Source organism: Ascaphus truei, chromosome 4 (genome assembly GCF_040206685.1).
Source record: "Ascaphus truei isolate aAscTru1 chromosome 4, aAscTru1.hap1, whole genome shotgun sequence".
In the NCBI taxonomy this organism is placed as follows: Eukaryota; Metazoa; Chordata; class Amphibia; order Anura; family Ascaphidae; genus Ascaphus; species Ascaphus truei.
Window position 1 is genome coordinate 87494592 of NC_134486.1, and position 18494 is coordinate 87513085.

The 18494-nt window shown below is 43.4% G+C and overlaps 1 protein-coding gene across 8 annotated transcripts in view; it reads right to left on the bottom strand.

Annotated features, from left to right (window-relative positions):
• Positions 1 to 18494, bottom strand: part of SANBR (SANT and BTB domain regulator of CSR) — a 94149-nt gene that overhangs the window by 57814 nt on the left and 17841 nt on the right. For 5 of the 8 annotated variants that reach the window (XM_075596173.1, XM_075596170.1, XM_075596171.1 and 2 more), the window contains exons 5-7: positions 5833 to 5926; positions 4401 to 4639; positions 2503 to 2561 (exon numbers count right to left, since the gene is read on the bottom strand). In XM_075596173.1, coding sequence (XP_075452288.1) covers positions 2503 to 2561; positions 4401 to 4639; positions 5833 to 5926 — 392 coding nt within the window. Of the gene's footprint in view, positions 1 to 2502; positions 2562 to 4400; positions 4640 to 5710; positions 5800 to 5832; positions 5927 to 18494 lie in introns of those variants that run through there. The other 3 variants (XM_075596176.1, XM_075596175.1, XM_075596177.1) reach the window with 2 other exon arrangements.

Consider the following 18494-nt stretch of genomic DNA (forward strand, 5'->3'; position numbering starts at 1 on the left):
CACACACACACACACACACACACACACACACACACACACTCTGACAGACACACACACATACTGACAGACACACACACACTCTGACAGACACATACACACACTCTGACAGACACACACACACACACACACTCTGACAGACACACACACACCCACACACTGACAGACACATACACACACTCTGACAGACACACCCACACACACTCTCTGACAGACACACAGACACACACACACACTGACAGACACACACACACTCTGACAGACACACACACACACACACACACACACACACTCTGACAGACACATACACACACTGACAGACACACACACACACTGACAGACACACACACACACACACACTATGACAGACACATACACACACTGACAGACACACACACACACACACACACACACTCTGACAGACACATACACACACTGACAGACACATACACACAATGACACACACTCTGACAGACACACACACAAACACACTCTGACAGACAGACACACACACACTACCAGAAACGGTGACGGGAGTCCCGCTCACCATTGGAGGTATGTTGGAGTCATCGTGAACCTTGTGGGAGACATTGGAGGTTTGAGGGGGCCTGCGGGGGTTTGCGGCGGCCAATAGGGTTATGCGGGGGCCTGCGGCGGCAATTGGGGGTATGCGGCGACCACTGGGGGTATGTGGGGGCCTGCGGGGGTAAGCGGGAGGCCTTGGGGGGTATGCGGGGGCCATTGGGGGTAAGCGGGGGGCATTGGGAGGTATGCGGGGGCCATTGGGGATATGCGGGGGCCATTGGGGATATGAGGGGGCCTGCGGCGGCAATTTGGGGTATGTGGCGACCATTGGGGTTATGTGGGGGCCTGCGGGGGTAAGCGGGAGGCATTGGGAGGTATGCGGGGGTAAGCGGGGGGCATTGGGAGGTATGCGGGGGCCATAGGGGATATGCGGGGGCCATTGGGGATATGAGGGGGCCTGCAGGGGCATACGGCGGCCAACGGGGGTATGTGGGGGCCATTGGGGGTAAGCGGGGGGCATTGGGAGGTATGCGGGGGCCATTGGGGGTAAGCGGGGGGCATTGGGAGGTATGCGGGGGCCATTGGGGATATGCGGGGGACTGCGGAGGCACTCTCTGGCTGCTACGGGGAGGAGAAACGTGCTCAGAGAGGCAGGGGAGGAGGGAGGGCACTGCTCAGGGAGGTGGGGTAAGCCCCTGCAGCAACATGAACCCGCCTCCGGCTTTTTTTTTTTTCCTCCAGAGTGAGCGGGGGAAATTAAACAGCAGCGCGAGCAAGGAAAATTGCTGCTTGGGCCAATAGGAGCTCGTCATGGTGTTAAATCCACTCGCTCGGGGCATGCAGATGTATAGGTTTGTCGAACACTGCCTATAGTCTATGGGACAACTTATGTACTAACATGTGTCATTGCACACTATGTAATAGTCCCCTCTCCCTATTAGGGAATTCTAATTACTCACAACCTCAGTACAGAGGTCCAGGCGGTTTTATATATGCACCTATGGGACTGTTCTATATTGGATGCGCCGGTCACCTCTACTCTTGCTAAATGTTTTCTGACCCGGCCGCTTTGCGAAACTGGTTGATGACGCCTGGTTTAGACCATTCTCCTTCTGGTTCCATCCCAACTGAAAGTTCTAAAGATCATTCACTATGACTCAAATATCTCTCAGAATCAGATGTGTGAGCCTGCAGAGAAGTCAGGAATCATGCATAATTAATTATGGTTCACTTTTTGCTTACTTTCTGATTATTGTCAGTCAATTTTTAAATCAATTATTACTGTATTATTAAATTGCAGAGTAGTACTTGTCGTTTACATGAATGTCCTGGGAAATCATTAAAACCTGACCTGTTGGGGGGGTTTTGAGTACTGGGCTGAACACCCCCTGGCCTAGATTGTAAAAAATGACCTGTCCCTACCTATACGTGTAAAAAAGAAAAAAACATCAAACTGTTGAAGACCGTTTGGTTTAGCCCTGGTTTTAAACACACATGTAACATTTTACAATGTGTAGTCCTGTTCTCACTGTAGAGAAAAGCAACCCTACACATCTAGGAATTCTAGTGGTCAGGTAATACAAACCGGGACAGGACACCTACAAACGTTAGCTGGAGTTTGGCTTAGTTGAATGGTAAGACATTCAAATGGCAACTGTTTCTCAATGTCAAATGTTAACCGTAATATTCATCTGCTGGAGTTTAACAATAATCAAGATCGATTCCAATTATTCAAGCCCTAGAGATAATATGTTAGTGTAGACTCAAAGCTCTCTCATTCAGTGGCTTCTACTAACACCCCAGAAGGGCCAGATACGTACTACTCTCCTCTGCAACAGCCCACATGGCAGTGAAGGAGTTTATGAAACCCTAGAAATAGTTTTTCACTGAATTTGTTTTCTTGGCCACTTTGGACCCTTCCCAAAAAGAAAAAAAAAATGAAATCAAGCTCCATTTCACAATGTTTTGATAAATACTCACTAATGAATCCATCTTCAAGAACTCGGAGGAAATCAAGATTGAGATGACATTCGCAGGTTCTGTAATGCCAAAATGGAAACCATTACTAAGTTACAAATGAGTGACATAATGATATCTGCGAGAACATGTATACAGGACTTTGACTGCAGAGATATGACTGTCACGCGCATTTTTTGCATCCCAAGAAAACTTCATTAATGTGGGATACATCCGACTGACACAGGGGAAAGATCCCGATTTTTACCAACCTTTACTTAAATTATTTTATATTTTGCAAGAAAAAAAGAAATGATTAAAAAAGTTGAGATACTGCACCGTACAAGGGCCTCTGTTGTGTGCTAATATCGATACGGCCGCAAAGCCAGCTTATAAAGAAACATAACAGTTGACCGCACATAAGGACCATTTCACCAACTTTAGCTATGCTAATTTTGGCCATACAAGTGTAAAGGTAAAACAATCAATATAAATAAACAGGGTTGATAAGTGCACTGTGACTTGTGGATTGGATAAAAGGAGTTGGCAACTGAGTAAATGGAGGGGGAAGGAACCATGATCAAGAAAAGATGTCAGCAAGGAGCAAGAACGAACAAACCAGTTACCCCAAGTCAAGCAAGTGGGTTTTGCCAACACAGCTGACACTGAAGTTCATGCCATTAGTGTGAGCAAAATTGGTACAGCGGTTTAGTTGATAAATTCGTTGTTTTTTTTGTTTTTTTTAATTATGTGTTTTTGTAACCATACTAGCATCTAGGCCCGTGATTCCCAACCAGGGTTCCGTGGAACCCTGGGGCTCCTTGAAGCAGTCTCAGGGGTTCCTCCTACGGACCACAGACCCCCCCCCCCCCATACCCCTGGTGGTGGGGCTTTTTGGTATGTATTTTGTACAGTGGATTGAGTGAAAGTGGGGTAATTGATGGAATGTAGGGGCGAGTGAGAGAAGGGAGGGGGCAGGAGGGAGTGAGTGAGGAAAAGGGAGTAAGAGAGAGACGAAGGGGATAAATACATGCAAGGCGGGGAGGGCGGGGGGGAGAGTTAGTGAGATGGATGGGAGAGAAATACATGGGTAGAGGGTGGGAAATAGAGGTGGCTCGTGAGGTGTGACATTTTGTGACTGACCCCTGTCGAACCTATTATGTGTCAGCCAGAAAGGAGTTCCCCGAGATTTTTTTAAATACTTCAAGGGTTCCGCCAAACAAAAAAAGTTGGAAATCACTGGTCTTGGCTATCCCCACCAATAGGATCTCACTAATAATTATGCATGAAGACAGTCTATTTAACATTAGATATGGTTACAACACACCCTATGTTTGTTGCATGTGTGTTTGTGTCATGCCCATTTATTTTACCATTAAGAATATTGAAGTTTAAGTTTTAAGCATCTTTGCAATATCCACATTACTTCTCCTTTATTGTTTATTAGTCTTCAACATGACGGGGTTTTCTTTTTTTCTTTCCTCTATTCCATGTTCCAGTTGATCTGTCTGTCAGCTTTGGGAGACTTTTTCCTAATCTTTGAATCCAGTGGTTCCCAATCATTGCAAACTGCACACCTTAAATAACATTGGTTTGGCCTTTGGGACTCCCATTCTATATTCAGTGCATAATGATCACGGTTTGGGGTTGAGTTCCAAAAAAAAAATCAGGACTCCACATAGTTGAATATTTTTAATGAGTTACTGATGTAAAGAAGCAGTCATCAAATTGTCACTCTGACCGCCTCTCTCTCTCTCTCTTTAATTTGTCACTGTGTATGCCCTCCTTTTTTTGCTGTTGCCAACTTTCCCCATCGCCCAGCGTGTATTTCCTTCTGCCACTCAGAGCCCCATTGGGGTTTTTGTTTAATTTTGGCATACACAAAGGATATGCTGAAGATCACAGAAAATAGTGTTGCTTACCAAGCTGCGGGATCTCATGCTTTTCACTTTCCTTTGCATTCCGTTTCACATATCTTATCAACCAGTTGAAAATCTGCACGTCGCAGTGGACAGAGATGTCCACTTCCTCCCACCGCTGGGCATCCGTGGACAAATATTCTGCAAAGTACTTCATTTCAGATATCAACAGGTCCCGCGGACACACAAAATCTTCCTTCAGGTTTTTTGATTCGTCACATACGTGGATTACCATATTTGGCCTTTTAAAGAAAATAGCATCAGATTGCAGTGTTATCGTCGTATATATATATATATATAATTAATTTTTTTTAAACATTGCTGCCAGGTGAATCAGCGAAATGTTGTAGATACATTGTCTGGCAGCTTAAGGGTTCATGAAGATGACAAACATTGGTGTAGAAGAAAGAAGACATAAGGGATTAAATGTAGAATGCTCCCCAAATATTCTGCATGACCCATTCACAATTAGCAAACGCCCTGCTCTTTTTGAAAGTATGCATAGCAAAAAGAGACATCTTAACCACTTATCTAACATAGATTTGATGCAGACCCCTATAGCATTAAAGGGGTTCAGTAGCTATCAGCATAGAACTATATTTAAAGCAGCAGTTCCCTATACCAGAGCCCCCCTTTTATTTTTCTAAATTCCCCACATCACGTGGAACAATAGGAAGGGTCAACAGTTGATGTTGTATCTTCCTATTGGCCCGCATGACGCCAGAGATTTAAACAGCAGTTTGTTTCACCTGGAAGGGACTGCAACTCGCTACTTTTACTGGTATCTTGGGAACAGACGAGTCCCCCAAGCGGAAATTAGCTTGTTTCAGCTCTGGGGACCCCATGATTTCCATCCTGGTTAAAAATAAAAAAAAAAGGAAGGGGAAGGGTTATATTTAAGTTTATATATTTCCATATTATATATCCATGTCTAAAACATGAGCCTCAAAATGTAAGTGTTTCGTTTCACTGGTCTAACCAAGACACTAAGAAGGCGCCATGATCAACTCTATTTACAATCTGCAGCTTTGCTCATAGTGGCAAATATAGAGATGCTTTTAGCTTTTACCACTAGTGGGTAATAGAAGAGTAGAACCCATAGACGTGGCTTCTTTACTGGTCATGTTACAGATGACATGGAGGCAGAATTGCAGAAAGTGCTTTGAAGGGGAACAATGTTGACAGCTATTCACTATAGCTTGTTCTTATTTAACCTACATGTTCTTCCCCTCCCAGGCATGAAGTGCCTCCCTAAAGCATGTGAATGACTAAGGCGTTTGCAATGTTTGGGCAAGCTTTCTAATCAAACATACTCTGCTGGAGGAGTCACATCCCAAGGGCATTTATGAAGAGCACATCACATGCACAGTCCACTTGTCTTCGCCTACTGACAGCCCCTTTGGAGAACATGTGACACGATGGATTATTGTCCTACCCCTGGTTCTCTCCAGTATTTTCTTCATTCATAGATGAAGCAGATTTGTCATTTTCCGTAGAACAATTTCTTGCTGTAATAGCACCAGGTCTTCCTTAAAGACAAGGAAAAAGGGTTTCCATTTTTAATATTTAGAGACAAGGAATTAAGTTGTGTGTAGAAACTACAGAGAAACACTAAACAAGAGTACAGTACCTTGCTATAGGTTGGACAAAGGAGGATTCACAATGTACTTGAAACATACAACAAACAAGTCTACTATCTCGGGCTTTATCTGCCTGCAGCTGATAAGTTGCTTTCTCGGTCATCCTTCTTGTGATCTGACAAGTGCTACTGGTCAACCTGTCAGCAAATGGGTTAATGTCAAATAATAACAGCACTTAAATAGTGCGCCATTATTTAATAATAATAATATATATATATATATATATATATATATATATATATATATATATATATATATATATGCATACATACAGTATGTACAGTATATATAAATATATATATATATATTTTTGTATTATTATTTTTAGACCAGAGGTACCTACAGTTCTTTGCAAACTGGTTCTAACAGATGAGGCAACAAAGAAGTGAAACTAATCTATTTCCATCTTTCTGTTGGGCGTGTAATATCACAGCAGCAGAATTTGTCTGGTTGTATTTGATATACTTTATGGATTATCCTTGACTGGCTGCTTTGATGGATTCCTGGTGGTCCACTGCTTGACCACTCTTTGACAGGAACCTCCTCTCGGTTCCACTCTCACACATTTCTCCCACCTCCTGCCTCTCATTGCTATACTTGTAATCTTTCTTTCGGCGTTGGATTACGCCAAGGAAACACCAGGTTTCTAAAACCGAGATATAGGGATATAAATGATTCCATGCAGTCCTGTTTTAAGGGAGAACTGATACACTGGGTAGAGCTTAAAATCGATGGCAATTGCTTTGGGGTGTGCTTGCACCGTATAGATACTCTGTTGAATTATATATTATTTTATTCCTCTGATCAAGCACCCGGCTGGGCATGAAACGCGTTAGGTTTTTTTTTTTAAATTCTGTTTGCCCAAGTCATGCAATAAAGATTGGCATTTTAGAAACCTGGTGTTTCCCTGGCCTGATGCGATGCTGAAAGAAAGATTGCTTGTATTTGGAGGGTAGGATATGGGAATGACCCGTGACCGCACTACCTTATGCCAGATTTGTGTGTGCTGCCAGTGTGAAGAGGGGAGGAGTGTTTGAAGACGTGCCGTTTGAGAGCGTGGAGGAATTCCTTGGGCAGCACTTTGCCATACTCGTAATCTGCGTTCTAATGACCTTCAGCAAAAAATCTAAACTTTCTTTACTACCAGGAAGGATTTCTCATTTTTGGACATCCACCTCTTTAGCCCTTTCACTAATTTCACCCTACCTATGGAACTCTTTTCCACTCAGTATTCGGCAAGCACCTTCCCTTTCCTTTCTCAAAGCCCATCTTAAAATTCTTCTCAATAAAGAAGCCTCTCTTAAAATTATCTGCGTCAATACTACAGAGTCCAGATTTAACCGCCAGGTTGAACTTAACCACCCAAACTGCACTTTAACTCTTACTGTGTGTGTACGTCTCCCAATATACCACTTAGGTTATACACTCTTCAGGGTAGGGCCTTCCCTTGACTTATTTGTCATTGTCTGGCTGTTCTTATCAACATTATTCATACTTTACACTGTCGGCACTATATAAATACAATTATACATGCATTCAAGCATTGAAATCATCACTATTTTGTGTAAGTACTTGCAGGCAGGGATTACTTTCCAATGTTGTTCTTATTCCTGTATTGTACGATCAATTCCTGCCTATGAATGTCTCCGGACTCATTCTGTAAACTAGGCTGTAGTTTATTTGGGAGGAGAGGCAAAGTTGTTTAGGTGATGGTCTTAAGGGAGTTGATTTAGCTTCAGAAATTCTGCTACAAAGAAATATGTGGGCTTTATTCAAGATGCAGTTGCGCTCTCTATGCATTATTTTAGACAACTCACTTCATCTCCCTGAGCCTAAGCTTTCACAACTGTAATATTTTACATCAGGGGTCTCCAAACTCAGTCCTCAAGGGCCCCCAACAGGCCGGCTTTTATGGATATCCCTGTTTCAGCACAGGTGGCTAAATCAGTGGATCAGTCTTTGACTGAGCCACCTGTGCTGAAACAGGGATATCCATAAAAGCCAGCCTGTTGGGGGCCCTTGAGGACTGAGTTTGGAGACCCCTGTTTTACATGTTCAAGAGTATGGCAACTGCATTTCAATGCCAAAATGAGAACAATTAGAAACAGAAACCTAAGTGTACAATACATGATTAAAGTTATGGTTCTGCTAATAATCTAGCGGGTACCATATAAAATAAGCTCCAAAACTAGCCAAACCATGTCATCAGGCAGTGGGAGAAACTGAAACGCGGTTAAGAGAAGTATTAACCAGTAAAAATAATGCAATACCACTTTATAGTTAAATAAAATAAAACATAGTGCACATCAATAACTAACGATGGAAAATCATTGTTGGTTGCAGTGGGTGCCACTCAGAGTAGTGACCTAAACACTAAACATGTGCTCTCATGTCTTTGTGACAATGGAAAATGTACCGTTAAAGGTTCTTCAGGACCAAAAGTTAAGTGTTCTGTTCCCTGTATGGTTTTCTGTGCCTATGACTGCAGTTCCCCTAGCCCTTGTTGTTACTTTGTAACTCCGACCTGTCTCAGCCTGTTGCTTAGCAACTCCTTCACTGGCCTCTGATTTGGTATGATCCAGGACCCCTGGCTCTTGGTTTCACTCTGCTCTATTTCCTGCATGTCAGGTCATAGCCCCTTCCCTTTCAAGCCAGCAGTCATTGTGAGTAGTCATCCCTCACTGATTCCTCAGAAAAAGCATTGACTTTTTACCTTCCCCTTATTTTGCTACCCCCAAGTTCCCGATTTTGTTATACAGTATGTTGTACTCCAATAAAATCTACAGAAGCTTAAAAAGGAAGGACTCTGTGTGCATAGAAAGGGGGTGAGTTTAGCTGCCTGTTTCAACTCATTAGGCACAGTGAGCCTGGGTCAGAACAGTAAGTTTTCTTTGAATAAATATAATATTGCTGTCTCTTTGGTGTGTCCCTAGAATATATCCACAGTCTGTCTACACTTATTATTACTTAGTCATTGTATTGATCATCAATAAGAGCTCACCTAGAGCAGGGGTGCGCAAACTTTTTGCCTTGCGCCCCCCTGCCTGCTTTTCCCGCACTGCTCGTGCCCTCCATACCTGGTCTGAAGCATCAAATGACTTTGCGGGTCATGTGACGTCACATCGGCATAATTTGCCGCGGCGTTGCCATGGTGACGCATCGCCAAAGCCGACTGAGTCACGGTAAGTGAAGTTGCATGGTCCCCCGGCATTTCATTTAAATGCCTTGGAGAAGAGCGCGGGGCCTCTACAACCGCTGCGCCCCCCACCCGCCCCCCCCAAAAAATATCTCATGCCTCACGAGTTAACGCACACCTGATCTAGAGCACAGTCCATTTCCGAAGGCTTCATTCCAAAAACACATTAACAACACGTCTGTGGTGCAGAAAAGAGAATATAAAACAGAGTATGGTTTCCAGAAAAACTAAATACAGATCAGCAAAGACTAAATAATATGTATAATTTAAGCCAAGGAGGGAGAAAACAGGTATGAAACACGTGACTCAATGATGTTGGTGAAAAAACAGAAGAAGTATTTTCCTGATAATGATAAAATGTAGAACACAAGGATATTCCCTGAAGCTAAAGGGTGGTACACTGAAAAGGTGTGTGAGAAACTACATCCACACTGGAAGGACAAAGGTATACGACAGTCTCCAGGTCAGAGCTGATACAGTAGAGGAATACATTTTTTTTATTGAAATAGGCACAAAGCTAAACATAAAAAAGCCAGAGGTCACACAAGGGAAACAGAGCAGGGTGCCAAGTGTGCCTTAAAGCTGCAGTTCAGGCAATATCCTGCATGTGTGGTTTTTTTAATAAATCAGTTCTGTAGTAAGAAAAAATACTTTTAGCATTTTCTGTTTTAAAAACAACAACTTTGAAAGACCAATTTTCTTGTATTCTATTTTAACAAGCATGCTTGTTCCTATAGCAACGATTTACATTCCCCATATTTAAAGATGTCGCCAAACTTTGCCCATCAATAGACGGAGAACGAATTGACCGGCAGCTATGCAGTTCTTTAGGTAATTAGAGATTGCCCAGATAAAACTATAGAAGTAAAAAAATAAATAAATAAATAAAAAAAGACTGAACTGCAGCTTTAAACTGTTGTCAAATTGCATGATGTGCTAGTTCAGCACTACACCCTCACTGCACAATGCAGCGTGTGCCATTTGCAGGACATGAAGCAATACTGACATGATCATCACTAGGCCTTTTTTTCTTTAATAGGTTTGAAGCAGGGGGTCTCCAGAGCTGAACCACGTTCATTTCAGCCCCAACTAGCCCAGCCAGAGCTACTACTGGCACCCCCTTCGGGGGTAAGTATCTCAGGGATCAGGGGGTCCCTAAAGTTGAAATCAACGCGGTTAAGCTCCAGAGACCTCCTGTTTCAAAACTATGTAAAAATGTAATGCAGCTTTAAAGCAAAATGCTGCAAGCTACAGGCGGAAGGGATTTGGGGTGTATCTGACCAACTCAATTAGCTTTTACATAGTTACATACTGTAGTACCAGGGTGCGCAATCCTGGCGCCATTCGCCACTTGTGGCGAATTAGCAGTGAAACTATGGCGAATAGAGCCTCCCCCTCCCGCCACCCCTCCCTGCTTCTTAATGTATCGGCAGCCACAGGGACAGGAGAAGCAGCAGCAGCACGGAGAGGAAGCTCTCTCTCTCTCCTCCTCTCTCCTCTCCCCCTTCCCCCCCTTTCCCTCTGCTTCTTACTGCACCAGCAGCCACAGGGACAAGAGAAGCAGAACGAGAGGAAGCTCTCTCTCTCTCCTCCTCTCTCCTCCCCCCCTTCCCCCCTGCTTCTTACTACACCGGTAGCCGCAGGGACAGGAGAAGCTGCAGCAGCACAGAGAGGAAGCTCTCCAGCCTCACTCCGGTGACTGCTCCTCCGCTGTGCTGGGAGGGAGAAGCCAGCCGGCTCCAGCCACTGTCAGGGGGTTGAGAGTGACTTTGGCTGCACTGATCAGCTCCACCATGAGCTATAGACCCAGGGAGCAGCCCCCAGCACAGCCTCTTTAAACCCCCACAGCCTGCATAAGCACCCACCACCAGGCTTAGGATACCCCCCCGCCCCATGCACAGGTACCCCCCCCCCCCCGATGTCCTCTCCTGCTGCCCAGATCCCCAATCATGCTGCCTTCATGCTCCCAGACCACCCCCTCTCAGGCTGCCCAGATCTCCCCCCCAGACTGCCCTGACCCTCCCCTCTCGCGCTGCCCTGACCCTCCCCTCTCGCGCTGCCCTGACCCTCCCCTCTCGCGCTGCCCGGACCCTCCCCTCTCGCGCTGCCTGGACCTTCCCCTCTCGCGCTGCCCTGACCCCCCCCCCCCTCTCGCGCTGCCCTGACCCTCTCCTCTTGTGCTGCCCGACCCTCCCCTCTCGTGCTGCCCTGACCCTCCCCTCTCGTGCTGCCCTGACCCCCCCCCCCCTCTCGCGCTGCCCTGACCCTCCCCTCTCGCGCTGCCCTGAGCCTCCCCTCTCACGCTGCCCTCAGCATCCCCTCCCATGCTGCCCAGACCACCCCCTCTCCCCCACAGCTGCACCAAGCCTGCCCACACCCTGCCCCCACTGCTGCTGCGGAGTTACCCCCTCCCACCGCTACAGTTCCCCTGCCCTATGCCCCGCGCGTTATGCACCCTCCTATGTGCCCTACGCATAGAACGGGGGGGGGGGGGTGCTTGATGATGAGGGGGACTGCTGAAAGGGACTGGGGGAGATCTAGGGTGCTGGGGGGAGGTGATGATGATGATTGGGTTAAATGAGATGGTGATGAGGGGGGGAGGTGATGATGATGAGGAGGGTAATGGTGGTGGCGTGAGGAGGATGAAGAGGGGGTGAGAGGATGAAGGGGTTGCGGTGGGAGAATTTATAAACTTGTTCAAACAGTGTGTGTTGTTTAAAATTTTCGCATGCGCAACATAATACCTCAATTTTTACATGGTGTGGCTATTTTCACTTCTAATTCGCCACACCTGTGGCTACATTGAAAAATAGGTTGCCCACCCCTGCTGTAGTACATGAGGTTGAAAAAAGACATGTCCATCAAGTTCAACTTATGATAAATTTAGACAACAGATACTTATCCTATATTTGTATTCACAGTATTTTGATCCAGAGGAAGGCAAACAAAAACCCCAGTGAAATATTATACAATGTTGTCTCGTAAGAGGTAAAAAATATTTTCCTTCCTGACTTTGGCAATTAGATTTCTCCCTAGATCAACATCCTTCCCATGTTTACTTAGTTGGTATATCCCTGTATACCTTTCATATCTAAAAAGTTCTCTAACCTTCTTTTTTTTTTTTTTTTTTTTAAAGATATCTATTGTATCTGCCATCACAATCTCCATGGGTAATGAATTTCCCATTTTAACTGCCTTCACTGTAAAGAACCCTTTCCTTTGTTGCTGGTGAAATCTCTTTTCCTCCAACCTTAAGGGATGACCCCGTGTCATTTGCACTGCCCGTGGGATGAATAATTATTTCCATATAGTTATCATATCCCCTTAGACCCCTCTTTTCTAATGTAAACAAATCTAATTTAGCTAGCCTTTCCTCATAAGTACGATTTGTCATCCCTTTTATTAATTTGGTGGCTCATCTCTGCACTTTTTCTAGTTCCATGTCTTTTTTATAGTGGTGTCCAAACTGTACTCCATATTCAAGGTGTGGCCATACTAATGCTTTATACCAGCGGTGCGGGTACTGGCGAGCGTGCCCCCCAGGGGGGGAGCTAGATTCGCTGCGGGGGGCGCAGGGTTTGCAGAGGCCACGTGCGCTTCCCAAAGGCACTTAAATTAAGTGCCGGGGAAGCGGCGAAGGCCTCTGTAAACTGCACTTACCTTGCTTCTGTAGGTGTCAACGCGACGTTATGACGCCGACGGCAAGGTAAGAGGCGGGGGCGCGCAGAGAGGGGAACAGCCGTCAGGGCGATGCAGGGAAAAAAGATTTCGCTCCCCTGCTTTATACAGTAGAATAATTATGCTTACTTCCCCTTCCATCCATACCGTTGAATGCAAGATAGGATCTTGTTTGCTTTTGGAGCTACTGCCTGACATTTGGGTACTATTGCTAAGCCTGCTATCTACAAGCACTTCTAAATCCTTCTCCATCAAGGATTCACCTAATTTTGCCCCGTTTAATTTGTAGGTTGTCTGTTTATTCTTGTTTCTCAAATGCCCAAGTTTCCAGTTTATCCAGGACCTTCTGGAGAGAAATGACACCCTGCTCTGATAACAAAACTACCTTACATATTTTAGTGTCATCAGCAAAGATGGAGACTTTGCTCCCTATGCCAACTGCAAGGTTATTAATAAACCAGTTAAAAAGCAGGGGTTGCAGTAATGATCCCTGAGGTACTCCACTTACTTTAGCTCAGCCTGAAAAGGTTCCATTTATTATGACAACTCTCTGTAGTCTATCCATCAAGCAGTTTAAAATCCAGGTGCAAATATTTTTAGAGACCAATTTCCTTTATTTTGTGGAACCATACCAAAAGCCTTTGCAAAATCTAAGTAGACCACATCACCTGCATTACCCTAGTCTCTAAATTCCTACGTACCTCCTCAAAAAACTAATAATGTTAGTTTGAATGATCTATCCTTCATAAATCCATGCTGACTATTACTAATAATTGAGTTATCCATCACGTATTCCTGAATATTATCCCGCACTAAACCTTCAAATAGTTCCCCCACTATTGATGTCAGGCTCACAGGTCTGTAATGCCCCTGTTGTGATCTAGGTCCCTTTTTAAATATAGGCACCACGTCTGCTTTACGCCAATCTTGTGGTACAGAACTAAGCCTGTGGAAATGGAGTCCTTGAGTATTAAATGTAACGTTTTGGCCATTACTGAACTTAGGTCCTTAAAAACTCTTGGTTAATGATATTATATAACTATAAGATGACATTAGTCAAATGGACAGAGGATAGCGATGAGTCCACACAGGGGACAGGATCCTGGATATAGTTGAAGAGGATCTGACTTGTTCTAGAAGATATTATACGCGTTCCCAATCCCCTCCACACACCCCTAATAATAATAATAATAATAATAAGAAGAAGAATTTGCTACTTGGAGACAATTGAAATAACAAAAATCCCTTGATTCATCTAAGTAAGCGCTTTAGTAAAACTACATTTGTGTTATTAGAAAGTAACAAATGCTGTAACCTTTCCTAGTCTCTTTTGTTAAAATACATCTCATTTAAAGTAGCAATCGATGCACTATCCCAGAGGTGCGCAAACTGGGGGGGGGGGCGAGATTTTCTGGCGCGGCACTTACAGAGGCCCCGTGCTCCTCCCGAAGGCATTTAAATTAAATGCCAGGGAGTGTGCGAGAGGCCTCTCTAACTTCTCTTACCTTATCTCCGGTAGCTTCAGGTGACACGGCGCCATGACAGTGCGGTGTCACATGACGTTGTGACGTCAGAAACGCCGGAGAAAAAGGTAAGGGGGGTGCGAGAGGGGGGGAGAGCCGGCAGGGGGGCGCTCAGGGAAAACTTTGCACACCCTTGCACTATCCTACTGTAAATTAACAACAATTGGAAGGAGAAAGCATTTTTGTTGCCGACGCCAACCAACTAGAAGCCCACTTGAAATTGCACTCCTTGGCAATTAAAACTTAACATTTAATTATAATATACATAAAATAGGTTCTTAACATATAGTAATTAGTGATTAACAACATATAATGTACTTTTGCGGGAAGGGATGGGGAGGTGGTAGACGGCCACAGTGTTTAATAAATTTATGCTATGCCTAAATACAACGGCAATAGCACCTGACAAAGATTGGCCTTAATAAAGAGTCCGTTACCTTGCTGTAATTGCCCAAGGACGCTTTACCTATATTGGTGTATTGTGCGTCATAAGGTTCAGCATACCGATCAAACCAACCTATATTGATCTTGTTGCTCAAAACAGTGTACCATAAGTAAATATAATATTTAAACTAATAGATTGTTGTTAACACTGTATGTGCAAATCAATGATAGGTTGGTGGCATGTGGATTGATTCTGCACCAAATGACATACAAAAAACACTCTACACAGTAGTTAAATCAGGAAAGCTAATAATTTTATAAAAAAACAGGATTAGTCTGTTACTGAGCACTCTGCTTAATTGACTAAAGCAGTAATATAGTACTGTGGTATGTGGACATGCCGTCCAAATATAATCTGCACAGTGAATGTATATCCCCTGCAGGATAGCTGTACACAGAACACAATAATTGAATCACCAAACAATACACCGGTGACCAAATGAATCTGCACAGCAAATACTGACAGGCTAGCTGAGCTGGTGGTAAGCGTCTGTGACAGCGCTACTAATTGCAACTTTCCAGCTGACAACCTCAGAGCATGTTGATACAATACTGATACAAAGAATCACAGTGCAGAGACAGGCTGTGACCAAAACCACAGAGTGAAAAGGATCTGCCAAGCCTGGAAACGATCGCAGTTAAAATTGAGCACCAGCAGAGAACTTGATACAATGTAATGATACTACCAGTCTCTCCCGATTCCCTCACGCTGACGTCACCACGCCAAAAACGCCCTACGCGTTTCCCTCCTAAACGGAGATTCTTCAGGGGCGAGTGATAACCAGCTGATTGCGGAAGCGTGTTTATATAGCATCAAGGGTTGCCATAGCAACCACCGGGCCAATAGAAAGCTCAAATAACGCTTATACCGATCAGAAGGGTACTGCATGTAAGAACAGCTGATTCTTAAAGAAGTACACACTAGAAATAAATAATAAGGTAAAATTGACAGCAGGTTTGTGAAGTCCCAAGCTGGCATAGGTAGTGCTCATGGGTGAGGATTTACAAAGAACTGGCAATATTATGCCAAACTGTTAGATACTGAGTAGCTGCTCTGTGATATGTGGCAAATTACTATCTTAACAGGTTAAGACATTAGAACATGTACTAGGTGGTATGCAAATAAAGCTCTATCTATTCCTTTAAAAAGAGACTGTTGTTGCTTGCTTGCCAGTAAATATAGGGATCACACTATAATTAACAGATATAGAGTTGGTAATTTTGAGATTTTTTAATGGATAACACAGCATGTTATTAACATTCAAATAAATGGGGTATATGTAAAACCCTCATTTAGCCCATAGGGATTTAATGTTTTAAGTTTGTAAATCCATTCTGCCTCTCGTTTTAATAATCTGTTATTTATATCACCACCTCTGATGTTGTTTTTGATATGGTCAATGCCCATAAAAGATAGGCATTTAATATCTCCCTGATGGACATTATTTACATGGCGAGCTACTGGGATGTCTAATTTATTATGGATGGAGTTTATATATTCAAGTATTCTTTTTTTGAACTCCCTGATAGTTTTACCAACATATCTGAGGCCACACTCACAACTGATCAAATATATTACATTGATTGTTTTGCAGCTAATGTGGTGTCTAATGTCGAATGTTATGGAGTTGTCATGGGACTTAAAAAACTTTACAGGGTTTATGTACTGGCATGCTTTGCAATTCTTGCATTTATACATGCCCTTCGGTGGAGGTATTAGCCATGTTGATGAATTTGGGCGTTTAAAATGGCTGTGTACCAGGCCATCCTTCAAATTTGCAGATCTCCTACTAGTGATGCTTGGAGTGCCGGTTAAGATTTTATTTAGATCATCATCTGATTGCAAAATATGCCAGTATTTGGTGAAAATCTTTTTAATCTCATTCCACCTGTAAGTATAAGTTCCAATGCAACGGACTTGAGTATTTGATGGTTTAATATTCAGACCCAATAATTGTGCTCTAATGCTATCTCTAGCGCGATGATATGCTTTTTTCAATATGGGCATTGGGTATCCCCTATCCAGAAAACGTTCTTTGAGGTCTTGGGCTTGTAGATATAACTCTTTTGGTGTTGAGCAGTTACGACGTAGTCGTAGATATTGCCCAATGGGGATACTGTTGACTAGAGATGGCGGATGATGGCTCGTGGCCGCCAGCAAGCTGTTGGTGGCCGTATTTTTTCTAAAAATTGTAGTTTGTACATTACCATCAATATCCTTACTTATTTTCAAGTCTAGAAATGTTATTTCTGTTGCATTGTACTCAGACGTTAGTTTTAAATTTAAGTCATTAACATTCAGTAGAGACACGAATTCAACCAACACTGTAGCCGGACCATGCCAAATCAATAATATGTCGTCTATAAATCGAATCCACAGTTCAATATATTGTGTATATTGTGCAAGTCTGTCACTGAACACGTATTTGTCTTCCCACCAGCCCAGGTACAGATTAGCATATGTTGGAGCACAAGACGTGCCCATAGCTGTTCCCTGGGTCTGGTGGTGGAGTGTTCCATCAAATAGGAAGAAATTGTGACATAAGACGAATTGCAAAAAGTCAATCATAAACTTATTGTGTTCATTGTAACCATGACCCCTTGTAGAGAGAAAATGACTACATGCTCGAACACCATTGGAATGGATGATGCTGGAATAAAGGGATTGCACATCAAGTGTGGCAAATAGGGTCTGACTGTCACAATTTATGCCATCTAATCTCAGCAAGGTATCTTTCGTATCCTTAATGTGAGATGGCAAATTGGTTACAAAGGGACGCATGATTTTGTCCAAATAGACACTGCAGTGTTCAGTAAGATTATTATTGCCAGAGACAATTGGTCTTCCTGGCGGTCGCTTTGAATCTTTGTGAATCTTTGGCAAGATATAAAACGTTGCCACTGTCGGTGTCTTGGGTAATAAATAATCATGCTCATTTTTATCAATAATGTTGTTGGCAAGTGCACTGTTCAGGATAATTTGAAGTTCTTTTATGAACTTTATTGTTGGATTTGAGTCCAATATCCTATAAGTAGTTTTATCTTTCAGGATGCGTTGACATTCCTTCACATAGAATTCAGTGTCCATGACAACAACATTACCACCCTTGTCTGAAGACTTGATAGTGATTTCTTGATTTTTCATTAATTCCCTAAATGCCAAATTTTCTTTTTTGGTGATGTTATACCGCATGTGTTTTTTTGTTTTCATTTTTTCCAAGTCCTTGGTAACTAGGTTGGTAAAAACCTCAACCTGAGGACACAATGACATAAAGGGGGTAAATTTACTTTTGAGTTTACAATCAGAAAATGGACCTTCTCTTTTATCTGGCGGACATCCGTTATCGTCCAATAGTGACATAAGATTCTGAACATTGGTCTGGTCGAATGCTGCGAGGCCAGTATTATCAATTTCACGCCTAGATTTTTTGGCGTGAAACTTATGCAAGAGGAGTTTCCGGGAAAACAAATTTAAGTCCTTCACCCACTCAAAGAGATTGAAATCCTTGGTGGGTGAAAAGGATAATCCCTTCTCTAATAGTGAAACATGATCACTCGTCAGATTGATCTTGGAGAGATTAAAAATCTGTAATTTCCCATCATTTGCTGTTATTGG